Source organism: Egretta garzetta, unplaced genomic scaffold (assembly GCF_000687185.1).
Source record: "Egretta garzetta isolate BGI_Z169 unplaced genomic scaffold, ASM68718v1 scaffold293, whole genome shotgun sequence".
In the NCBI taxonomy this organism is placed as follows: domain Eukaryota; kingdom Metazoa; phylum Chordata; class Aves; order Pelecaniformes; family Ardeidae; genus Egretta; species Egretta garzetta.
Genome location: NW_009259318.1, coordinates 4000476 through 4013476, shown reverse-complemented (window position 1 = coordinate 4013476; position 13001 = coordinate 4000476). Strand labels below are relative to the sequence as shown.

At 43.1% G+C, this 13001-nt stretch overlaps 1 protein-coding gene across 3 annotated transcripts in view; it reads left to right on the top strand.

The window, feature by feature from the left end:
• ETV6 (ETS variant transcription factor 6) overlaps positions 1–13001 on the top strand; it is a 93343-nt gene that overhangs the window by 54340 nt on the left and 26002 nt on the right. For all 3 annotated transcript variants that reach the window (XM_035892060.1, XM_035892058.1, XM_035892059.1), the window contains 2 exons: positions 4860–5024; positions 8855–8989. In XM_035892060.1, coding sequence (XP_035747953.1) covers positions 4961–5024; positions 8855–8989 — 199 coding nt within the window. In that variant the 5' untranslated portion in view covers positions 4860–4960. The remainder of the gene's footprint in view (positions 1–4859; positions 5025–8854; positions 8990–13001) is intronic.

Below are 13001 nucleotides of genomic sequence, written 5' to 3'. Positions count from 1 at the left end.
TTGGATTTGTGTCTTCAGATTGTTCCAAAATGAGTCAAGGTGAAAACAGCCTACAGTACATTATACTTCACATTTTAGGTGTTCCTATTACATAGACCATACACAGCAACTCATACTGTAAAATGCATACCCTGTCTTCCAAAGCAAAGAAGGAGATGCTGAACAGGAGTGCTTTGCAAGATTCAAAGTTAGCTATGTCTCTTCAAAAAACAAAGTTGTAACCCCACCAGAAGTTTGTGGTCAGATGCAAATCTTGCTGGCTGTGTAGTTTTATGTGCAGAAGTTTATACTATGTGAGCAGAGCACTCATTTCCAACCTCAAAGCCTGACCATGCTTAAATTTCCTGAGGGGCTCACTGTCAAAAAAGGAGTAAGCTCTCCTTAGAGACCATGAACTTAAACTCCTCTTCAACAGACAGATACATTCTGTGTGTGAGGCTGTAGTGAGGTGGGGGTTGGCCTCTTCTCCCTGGTAACCGGTGATAGGATGAGGGGAAATGGTCTGAAGTTGCACCAGGGCAGGTTTAGGTTAGACATTAGGAAAAATTTCTTCACAGAAAGGGTTGTCAGTCATTGGAATGGGCTGTGAGTCCCCACCCCTGGAGGTATTTAAGAGACGGTAGATAAGGTGGTTAGGGACGTGGTTTAGTGGTGGGATGGCAGGGTTAGGTTAACAGTTGGACTTGATGATCTTAAAGGTCTTTTCCAACCTAAACAATTTTATGGTTCTATGTATGTATGTGTGTAAGTGCCTGAACATATGTAAACAATTTTACTGGCTACCTGAAGAAGGTGTGAATTACCCCATCAGCCTCTCTTCATTGTACTTGGGTTTGCTGTGCAAGAATAGAAAGGAACAGAGTGGATTTTTTCTGGAGTCCAGATGGTTATCAGCTTGTGCCCTGGAGCATGAGAATTGATCGCTCTTGCCATTTATAAGGTCGCTAGCGTAACAGGTGTTAGAAATGGGACTTCAGATGAGGAATAAGCAACAGAAGTAGATCATCTATTAAGACACCCATGCACCAGCCTGTGGCATTAGAAAGGTGAGCACGAATTTTGCTCACCTTATGCATATTAATGCATATGAAGCTGTCAGATTATAAAAGTGTCTACAAACTATTGTATTTTACTCTGCTGGAGGTGGCGTTTGGAAGCTGACAGAAGACAGGCCAGAGAACACACTGGATCTAGCAGAGCTGGATTCTGATGGTTTACATGGCTTTGTCTAACCTGCTTTCAGCTATTGAGTTCAAGAAGTTTTATGTTGTTTATTTTTGGACTACGCAGATAGGGAGACTAAGGTTGGGAACACTTGCCAGATTTCAGCCAGAGGACCAATTGCAGGGATGGGAGCAGAGCCAGGTCCGACTACCGGGTCAAAATTCACCCTCTGAAGTCTGTGGCCATGCTGGCCATCAGGAGGGCAGATCAGGAGAAAGGCAGCATCCCCCGTGTCTGACCCACACCTATTTTTTTTTTCATTTTGTAACACAGCACTGATTTTCCTCACTTTATTCTGCATGGTAAATATCTTTCTTAGTTGAAGACAATGCTGTTAGCTTTCACAGAGAATAAAACTGGAGAGATAAAAAGAGCCCATTTTCCTCCACTGTGGACACGACAATAAAAGAGAAGATGGAGAAGGGAAAATAAGAAACAGCATCCAAAAAAGAAAAATTGTATAAGCAGGATTAGTTTTTCTTTCATGGAGAGTGTAGGAAAGCATTTTCAGGACCTACTGATAGCTATGTATGCTGTGCTGTAAAATCCCTTCAGCTGCAAAGCCAACCTTCTCATGCCCTTGTTTTCACAAAACCAACTGCTTCTTTTTAAGAAAGGGCAAAGAAGGTGGGATACAAGTTTAGTAAATGCTGTACTGCACATGAAAGAATTATTTTTTGAATGGTGGTTTCTGAAGCACTTTCAGCAACACCGGTCTGCACCCCCAGAAAAGCCTCCTGCAACTGAACTGGTTCAGCCTCACAAGGCAAATGGGCATGCAGAGGAGGCAGGCAGCTAAAGAGGGGTTTTTTTAGAAACTGACTTCCCCGGAAAGCAGCAGGGCAAGGGGGGAGGGAAATGAGAGAAGAGGCAATCCATCTAGGGAAAAGCAGTTAACTTATTTTATGGCACTTTATATCTTCCAAACACAACGTAAGTATTTAATTATGGTATCGCCCCATGGGTGGAGAGATGTGGCGTATCCACCCACTCATTTTAGCCATAGCCAAACTGAATTAGAAAGGCTGCTTGCCTTTCTCAGTAACTAGAAGCCAAGCGGACCTAGGTCACATGACTTCAGGGCTTTTCTCACAAGCTTTGGAGATGCTGCTGAAACCCAACAGAGACCTGATTTGCAGTGTGAAGCACTGGGTCTGTTTCAGAGTTGCCAGCACAGCACACGTGGCTTGTCCCAGTCTGTGTAGCTTGTTTGGCTGTTTGGGGTCTAGCACCATTCAATGTAAACCTCTCTTTAGACACGGTACTTTAGTATTAGGTGAACAGAATGCAAAAATACACTGTCACCAGGACATGGAAGTGATGATCTATGCTTGTACAGTGAGTGATTTATTTATTTATTATGTTGTTATCTATAGGGGAGCATGCACATCATGTGAAATTATCATATAGCTCTGCCCATGTCGGCCTGATTTTCCCAGTGACGTTTTGTTTTGTGCCTCATCTTGTGAAGTGCACATCAGAAGTCCGGTTAGATTTCCACACGACAGTGCTCCTTTGGGCAACTTATTACTTGCATGGCATGGCAAAGGGGGAGGCAAAAGAAACCATGCATGAGCATTTCAAGCACTCCTCAGATGGTCTTTTAAACCCTTTCGTAAGTTGTGGTCTGGCTGCATCACGTCTGGCTTCTTTCTCTTTCAGCTGCAGTCAATGTGCGTGCTGCCCAGCAGTGGCCTGGGGTCTGGAGTGTGTTTTCTGCAGGAATAACCCCATATTCAGCAAAAGATGAACCTCACTCTGGCATTTTAGATGATGGTCTGCATGTCTCTGAGCAGATCCACACTTCACCCCCGTCTCTTCAAAAAGAAAGGTCCTACAGAAAACTCTGACCCCAGTAATCAGACCCTAATTCGATAGGGGAAAGAGAATTTAAGTCCTTCATAAATAAATAAATGCTATTCCTTGTTCCTGTGTGGTACATAATACAGTGTACAGGGGCAGTTGAAAGCCAGTGGAAATACTTGCTGCTGCCATGCAGACTTCCCTTCCTTAGGTCAGCTCTGACCCTTTCTCAGGCTCGATCTCAATTCCTTTTCCGACTGAGATTCAGTTCTGTATGCAGCTGTGGCTCTGGGACTTTCCAAAGCCGCTGTCTGGGAATCTGGCATAGCAGCAGAATGCAATTCACTGCATGTGACCTCTTGCTAAAACAGAAAAAAGGGTTGCCTATCTGTTAAAGAAGTAAAAACCAAAAGAAAACAGAGGGTACAACTCTCCCAGGTTTCATTTAGCGCTTGGTAGGAGGAGGGTAATCAGATCTCAGAGAATGGTGTGCCAGGAAGGAAATTTCTTCCCTTGTGCAGCATACAATCAGCCAGGTGCAATACGAGGAAGGGAGGTTGTCTTCCTCTGAAGCATAAGGTATTAGCTCCTGCCAGAGGCTGTGTACCAGAGATCTGATCAGATACGGCAAATTTTATGTTCCTATGCACGGTGTGAAGCTTTCATTTCTACGCAACACATTGTAGCAAGTCAAACAATGAGTCATCTCACGAGGGGGAAAAGGAAAGAAAGCTTTTATCTCCCAGTGGATTGGAGATAATCTGTCTACCTGGGTATAAACAGCTCTTCACCATGCTGCCTTCTCTCTGGGGAACAGAAGCTATTTTAAATTTGCCTGTAAAACAGACATTGAATTGTCGCACCTCCCAGGCCTCTCTGCCCGGGCCCAGTAAAGGGAGCAGGCAAAAAGGTCTTTGACTTTCATGGTCACTTGGTTGGGCCCCTGTGAGTAAACACAGTAGCTTAGGCTGTATATGCTGTACGAGCTGGCTGGGGGAAAGGGAGTGCCAGATTCTCCTTGGAGCCCTGAAAAATCTGTGCCCAAACCAAACATACCTGCTATTTCACTATAAAATGGCATACCACCCTTATATGGATAGAGTTACATTGGTAATATTTTATCACTGTACAGGAAACACAAACTAAAGCAGTGCTAAAGGTGCCACAGCCTCAGCGCTTGTTTTGCTCTCCAGCGTGGGAACAGCACCTGCTAGTGTACTGGCATCTGCAGGAGGGGTGGGCCGGTCCGAATACACCTTTCTCAACCACACCCGCACTGATAACCGCTTACAGACCCGCTGTTACAGAGGCTGTGTGAAGCAGCCCTTCTTCACAGACCCCAGCTACCGAGAGGGAGGTATGGCCAGAGCTCTCTTGCATCTGACTACTTTTCATTATACTTGATCAGTGACTTCACAAGGGGCATGAAGAGAGAGCACACCTCTCTTCTGTGAAAGGCTACGCGCCAAGGATGGATGGGGCCAGGGGCTTTCCCTCCTGCCTGCTCTGCACCTCAGAAGGAGCAGCTGGAGGAAAATCTCATTTCACAGTGGAAAGCTGGAATGATACCATGTCCTAGAAGCTTTTCTCAGGATGCTGAGGCAGTTCTTGTTTCTCAACATGTCACAGATAAACCAAGGTGCCTAAACTAATGAAGTATTTCACAGTCCAGTGCTTAGAGTAATTCTGCGTCATGACATTCCTCTCCCACACCTTCCCCTGAGACTTTCCACATTATGGTGTGGGGAGAAAGGGGGATTCACTGATGTTTGCCTATATTCCCATGCCTTGTCTCAATTTGGTAACCAAGTCATGGTCTCTTCCTGCCACAGGTTTGCAGCCCGTTTACTGGAGCAGGGATGATGTGGCACAGTGGCTCCGGTGGGCGGAGAAGGAGTTTTCCTTGAGGCCGATTGAAAGCAACACTTTTGAGATGAACGGCAAGGCTCTGCTGCTCCTGACCAAAGAGGACTTTCGATACAGGTCTCCTCATTCAGGTGAGGGTTACCTACAGAAACTGTGATTGAAAAGAGAGAGGAAGCTGCAACAAAACCTGGAGAGGGTCACAGGAGGAAACACATTTGTTGGGGGGTGGACTGGGCAAGGGAGGGAGGACAGAGACACTTGCATGAGGCAAGAACAAGAAGGACAAGGAGAGCATGAAATTTTGATACACCTTACCTGTAGGAATATTTGAATGCAAATCTAAACCCAAACATCCAACCTGTTTCTAGTTAAAACTCCCTGCAGAACTCCCAGAAAGCAAGCTTCTCTGGCAGCACTTTGTGACTTCCAGCTCTTCCCTGTAAAGACTTATCTTTTCACAGACCCAACTACAGCAACAAGTTAATCAAGTGCTCCAGCCTCTTAAGAAGATCATATTAGCATTCTGCCTCACAGTTGGCTTGACTGACATGCCGCTAAAAGTGACTGCAAAACCCCTCCCTGGGGGACCTTTCCTCTATTTAACAGCCCCTGTGGACTTTGCTTTACTTTACTGTATTCTCTCACGTGCTGGAGTCCAGCCCAAGGCACAGCACAGTCAGGTGTGTGAATCAGTCTGCCTGTTGCTCAAATTATGTCTTCATTTATTCACAAAGAAGATTTAGAAATGTGTGTCTTTGCTGCCTGTATTTATATCCCCTGCGGTCTGTCTGCTCCAGTTTTACAGTCAGAGTAAGCCTCTGCCCTCCTTTGTCGGGGATGTTTAACTAAATATGAGTTACTGGTTCTAAATAACAGTTGTGAGCTTTTTTTCTGTGACTGTACAAGGTACTCCTGTTAAATATAAAGGCTCATAATTCAATCTCCATAGGTGATCAAAGAGTTTGGACCAAGTGGTGACAGAATTGCTGAGGGGGCTCCCAGTGCAAGGTTTACTAGGTGCAGAGGTACAGCTGGTGCTGCTTGGATCCAGCTGATAAACAAGCCATGGCACTAATTCTGCATCAAGCTACTTGGTGACTTCCTTGAACACACCCCCACAACCATCCTCCTGCAGAATCTGCCTCACAAACTATGGTTTATGTATAGTGTATACGAAGTTTTTTAAGCATGTGCTTCAAATCCAGGACTAATTTTGTATAGAAGGAGAAGCCAAACATTAATGTCTATTGCCACTGTAATACAGTAATGAAAACTGATACCTAGAAATGTCTTTTTTTTAATTCTGGTATACCACTTCGAGTCATTTCATTAACAAATTAGCCCTGCTTAAGGCAAAAAGAGTACTGAAAGTGGGGATGTAGGCAAGGACTGTAAGGGACACCTTTGTGTATCTTGTCTGCAACTCCCCTTATCATCCCAATGCCTTGCTGCCTGCAGGTTACGCCCCTGCTCTTCCCCTTGTGTGCTGTGAGGGCACTTGAAATGAGTGGGATTAAAATGTTTGTAGGCTGGAGATAGAACCTTCCCAGAGAAGAGCCTCTGGCTTGCAAATCCTCACTTTATGCAGAAGGTTAAGCTCTTACTTACCTAAATTTGGAATGAAATAACCAAACTAAAGCCTTCTTCCCTCGCTTTTTCTCTTCTCCTTCTCGCCAGGTACTCCCCACTGATTATAATCCTTTTAGTCTGAGTCAGTCCCTGAGAATTTAGATGACTGTAGGTAAAGGGACATTACCTCAACATTTCCCAGAAATTAACTATACGTGAAATTTAAGAACTATGAAATAATGTTTGCCGTAGAGGCATTAAGTTTTTCAAGAGCGTAGCTACATAAAAGCTTACCCTTTCCCCTCATAGTTAAACACATCCACTCCCCGCAGCGGTCCTAGCAATAAAGTGAGCTCGCAGCCCCACAGCTATCCTCCTATTTAGAGCTGGCCAGGGAAGGGAGGCAGCAGAGGAGGGAGAGAGTGAAAAATGCTTTTCACCTTCTTAACTAGAATTACTGCATCTGGGCGGTGCAGAAGCATAACTGTTTTGTTAGGTAAGAAAAAGACAGCCAGCTTTATGGACGTTTTCACTAGTCTGTCAGGCCAAATCAAGAGAGGTACAAATTTGCTACCTTATTGCTTGGAGTGTTACAGCACTGGTTATGATTATGCCACTATTGCATTCAAAGATGCAAATTATGTGGTAAAATCACTTTTTAGCCTTTCATGTACTAAACATGGAAAAGGTAACTGGGTTCTCGAGGCTTTGTTTTTAATTAGATTTTCAGGTATTGCAATCACCTTTTAAAAATGCCCTAAAGTCACTGCTGAGATAGTAAAAGGAGCCAAGATACTAAAAATAAAGGAAGGTGAACTATGGAAAGCAGGATGGCTTTAACTGTTTCACGCTAAAACACTAAACTTGCCCACAAATAGAGCATTGGTAGTTTACAGGGACAAGGGACAAATGGCACACAGCTTACAATCTCATAGAAACAACTACTCAAAAAAAACCCCACACTTGAGAAAACTCTACCAGAAAATCCAAGCTTTTCTAAGTGAACCTTCACTAAGTTCCTTTTCAGATATGTTAATTGCTGCAACCTGTTCCTCTGTAATATGAGTAGTGACAAACAGGAGAAAGCAAGCAGAATTAAAAGTTGAGAGACTTCCTACCCTGTGTTGTACATTTTCACTTTGAAATGTGCAATCAGTTACAACAGACAAAATGTATAAGTACTTAGGTGTTTCATGTAGATGTTGTTGGAGGAAGGGCATCAGTACCAGATGTAATACATAAAAAGACACGAAATAAGCAGTTAGTCCATGGGTCTCCTAGATATTGCAGTGATACGTTCCACTGAGGAAAGCTATAACAATTCTGGTGCCAGGGAGTGGCGGGGGAAAGCGAGGAACAGCCTGCCTGCGCCCCAGAAAGAAACAAGCATCTGGATCAATTCAAGCAAGAGCGTGTCAGCTTGGTGCAGTGCAGTTCGCTGCAGACATTTCTGTGGGAGAGTGATACAATAGCAACTAACAGACTATGTTCACCCATACAGAGCACCAAGTCCACTGCATTTTGTTCCTTAGTCTGCATCATATACGTGCTCTAATATTGCTTGTGAGCTCCATACAGATTCTAGCAGCTAGAAATAACTTGCTTTGGGCTCCCCTGTGGTCTTTTCAGGAGTCCAACCCATGACACCAAGAGTGACAGACAAGAAGTTCCTAAGGTACCTATAGCACTTGAGTGTCTCCAGGAGTTGTTACCACAGCAAGGGTGTTCAGGATAGTTAAATCTCAACTCTTTTCAAGTCTTTGGATCCATCCCAAAGTAACTTCCCAAAGTGAGAGTTCTTCCTCATGTGGACTTCCTAGAATGGAGTATCTGAGTAGCACACTGCCTCTGGCCTTGAGGCACCAGTGTTGTGTGGAGAGGCTTTACAGCATCTTCTGTCTCCTCCCCCCATGAAGCCTAAATTGTTCAGTAATTAAACAAGAGCACCATCTTTGCTCCCAGCAGCTCATTGCATAAATCATGGGCTCTACATTTAAGAATTCTGTGTCCTAAGGTGTCTATGTAAAAAACTGAGGCTGTGATGAGAGAAGGTGGGACACTGAACTAACTCCTGCTTGTAAAGGTTTGGAGCTTTTGGATGGGCAGTCATGTAGCCTGAAAAAACCTCTGTATTGGGGTAATAAAAGTCATGTCTTGTCATTCTCCATTTTTCAACAATCACACACAGAGGCATGATGTGCAGCTTTTCTTCCTCTTTTTTTCCTTTCAAGGAAGAACCTTGCAAAACAGTGAAATGTAGGATTTTACTGCAAGTATTTTTGGGTCCGAAAATAGCACCCCAGAGCCATGGATTCATGCATCAGATGGCTAAATGAGTCTTCTCAGCAGTATGTAGGTTTTCATTTCCTTTTTCCTGCTATTTGTCTTTCAGGTGATGTTTTGTATGAACTCCTTCAGCATATCCTGAAGCAAAGGAAAGCTCGTATGCTCTTCACACCTTTCTTCCACCCTGGAAACTCTATCCACGCTCAACCAGAGGTCATATTACACCAGAATCATGATGAAGGTAACTCTGTCTCATTCTTACGGGAGCTTCCAATATAGAGGCGAGTAGGGTAAGGCCGTGAGGAATTGTGTTATTTTCTTGCTCCAAAGTTACTTAAATAAAGCGACTCTCCTCCTTTTGTCTTCATAGCTTTAGAACAGTCAACTGGCCTAGGAACTCAACTGTCCATTCTCTACTTATCATCTATGATTTTGTCCTGTTTCCAAAGCCTGCTTAAAAGCTATGCCAGATTAAAAAAATACCAGAAAGTTTTATTGACCCCATTGATTAATTTTTCTCACTCCCAACTAGGTAGACAAAGATGCTTCCTGGACTTTTAGTATCCTCGGGATGCAACTAGATGCAATTGTTCGCAGAGCAAGGGAGAAGGCAGACTCAGAGAGGAACATCTAACTAAAAGTCACTTCAACCAACAATCTGTCACGGCCTCATGCCAGAGTTCCTAGCACCGAGCCCATCTTGTTGCTCATCTTTTGAGCTAACTGGACAGTTCATGTTGAGAGAAGTCTTTTTCTGCAGGTTTTGTCTCATTTTTACTATCAGAATTACTTGCTTAGGTTATTAGTTAGCTTTCTAGTAGTGTCCACACATACCAGGTCTGTCAGACATGGTGAAGAACGAATAGATGTGTTTGTGGAATTTCAGATTTGGGCTTCTACTACTCATTACTACTAGTGCAGATCAAAATGTAAGTATGCTTCCTTCAACAGAAATTTGAGGTTTTATTTTCTTTAAAAATACACACACTAGAGTACTTCTTGGTTTTCTCCAATAACAGAAAAATATAAAATATAAGTCTTTTAATAGGTCCTTTCCATGAAAGCATCAGGCAGAATTCACTTTTTCAATTAAAAAAAAAAATCTAGGAAAAAGTAGTGTTATTCCTTTTTTAAGTAAAGAAGAGAAGAGAACATAAGTGAGTTAGGATATCACCCTAGTCTCTGCTAACTGGAGAAAAGATGCACAAATTATTTCAAGATTCAGTGTGGGATTGCAAGAGAAGATTCAGGGGTACTGTCAGACCTGACAAGTTGCCCATGGCCAGTCTGAGCAAGCCAGAATCAAATGGCACCAGCAAAACTCTGAGACTAAGCCAAGAGCTGGACAGCAGCAGGTGGGATAAGGACACTCCAAAGTGTTTCCACACAGCTGTGTAAATATTTCAGATTAGAAGAGGGTGCTACAAGTCAGGTTGAGGTTGAATTGGCAGAGCTGTGCAAGAGACAGCTACCGAGTGTATTAAGATAGGCATTTTCTGGAGACCTTTTTATAAAAATCTCAATTTTTTCCTGAAGCTTGGCATTCACCCAGAAGTGTTCCCTTTCCAAATTTCAAACATAAATGCTAGCTGCCCTCTCAGACACCCCTACATTAAAGATACAGAGCAACTTTCACTCTAGAGAGGATTTCACAGGGATGTTGAGTTGGCCTTTCATGTGCGTCACTTGGAACGTAAGTACTTTGCAATCTAGTCCAACTTCTGTCAGAGCATGGGATGATTAAGAAACAACTTTGATTTCTTCCTCACAATACTCTGGCTGCTGATAGTACCACTGTATTTGCTTAGAGAACTCTGTGCTACTACTTAAAACTTATTTGTAAAGACAAAAATTAGTTCTTGTTTTGCTTCAAGAAGAACTTCAAAACCAGCAAAAGAAACTATGCTTTATCTGCCACAAAACTGAACAATCAGAAAATCTCTATGCCAAGAATTTAGAGTCAGGTGAATTAATTTATTTATTTACATATTTTGACATTCCTTCTTTCTTCTCCCTGTTTCACAGAGTCACTTGGGAGAAACTAGCACAATTAAGTTTACCATTTTCCCTCAGCAGAATGCAACTTAGTAAAAAAAGGAGAATGAATGTGAGAAGCAGAACTTGACCTTGCCTAACTCACAAACTGGAATAGAGGGGTCAAGTGGCACAATTTCACCTGGTTAAACTTCATAGGTGATGGATCTTTTATAGAATCCCTTCTTACTCCAGTGATCTTTTTCCATTTTCTTCTACTGGCTCTCTTGCCCATTTCCTAATAGGTTATGTACTTAAGATCCTCCTAAATGCTTTCATTTTGTTAGTTAATCCAGAATCAGATGAGACCAACATTTACATCTAGTGGCTTTTTACTAGCTTAAGCAAAGTGGGTTTGACTGTTTGAAATCAGTTGACAGTGGTTCCGGATATGTTCAGGATGCATTGGCACTGGCTTGGAATCTGCCCTGTGGGCATTGGTAGAGGGATGAGCAATAGAGAGTGAATTACCTACATCTCCAGTGGTCCTTCTGACTCAGCACTGAGTCATTTGATGGGATGCCATACAGGAAGCTTACACTGTCATTCCCTGCACTTCTTTCATGGGTAAGCAAAGAGTGCCAATCTTTGGGATTGTCACGCCAGCAATTACTCACTCCCAGAGTGAGTGCAGCCCCACCCATCCCTATATGGATCAGATAGGTCAGCAATTTTCCTGGGACCTGAATTCCCTTCAAGAAAAGAGTGCTGGTCAGTCAGAATGAAGAGCCAGACTGATGAGCGAATCTATTCCTGCAGGAAATGATATACCATATATGCTCAACTTACAGTCATCAGATGTGCCAAGGAATGAATGTGATGAGGATTTTATTCTGTTCAAGGTCATTTGTGGCAGTGGAACTTCTTGGAGCTGAGTTTGAATTGTTTTATGGTAAACAGCAACTTTGGCCATGAGGGGATTTTTTAGTTAAGTATTTAAAGAGAAAGATCTTGGAGGAAAGTGAACACTAGTGTGTATCTGTTCATGGTTTTTCTTCTTGCTGCTTTTTAAAGAGTTCCTTGGTCCCTACCTTCTCTCTACCCTGTCCTGGTGCAGGACCACTATTGGTTTGGGAGCAGACAGATAGGTCTGCTTCTGTTTGGAGCTTGGTGGAAAGCACAGCAAAGCATTCCTTTCTGTTTTCAGGATAGCTGCCAAGGCACTTTAAATAAGTAGGACAAACAAGACAATATTCTGGACTGTATTTACAGGTCAAGAATGAGCACAGTACATTTGAATGTACAGTGATGGGGATGGATGCTCTGTAGAAGATAGGACGCTGAGTAAAATTGGGGGGTTGGTTTTCTTTCTGTTGTGGCAAAGCAAGGAAACTTTAAGAAAAGACAGCCACAGAGGTAGGTGCAGTTGTAAATTAATTCCTCTTTGATCTTCACATCATTTGGGCTATCCCACATTAGCTGGCCACATTGTATTGAAAGCTGTTTGGGTTCAAACAAGAACAATATATAGCTCTGGAGTTTCACGTCCTCCAGCTGTTTCCTTGTGAGTACCTTAAATAGCTCTACAAATGCATTTTTCTTGTCTGGGACCACAAGTGTGTGAAACAAGTATTCTGGAGCCATGTAGTTTCTGCCTAAATTTTCAGGTTTTCCTGTAGACTTTACCGTCCTTGTGTAGATGAACAGCCCATTGAATAGGCAAAAGGATTGGTGCTATGTCCCTGACTGGCACTACATTTTCTCAGGACTGGAGCTTTTCATGTTCAGGCCTTTCCCTGGGTAAGTGCTGATCCCACTCTTGATGCCTGCCTGGGTTCCAGGGCAGCAAGAGCCCATGAGTCTTCACCTCGACAGAGTCTTCAACTAGTATCCTTGAGCTGCCTTGACAAGAGAGCAAGAGAATTGTTAAAGAGGATCAGAGCAAATGGAGTGAACAAACAGGCAGCCACAAATAGGCAGCTACTTCTTTCAATTGTTAACATATACCCTGCAGTTTCCTTCTCTTATCATCCACGGCTTTCAACAAACAGCGCTGAAATTTGATCTTTGTTTTTCAGATAAAAACCTGTTAGTCACTGCGCTCTGGTGGTATTTTCCTCTTTGCCAGTAGTTCCCCAAGTCAAAATTGATGGCCTTAGCTAAGGTGAAAGTTTGCACTGTTTATGTCAAGCATTTCATTTGGTGAGAGGATTGTTAGTACGCAAAGACATTGTCCTAGAGCCATGATTGATCTCCCCCCTACTGTTAAGGATCACAGC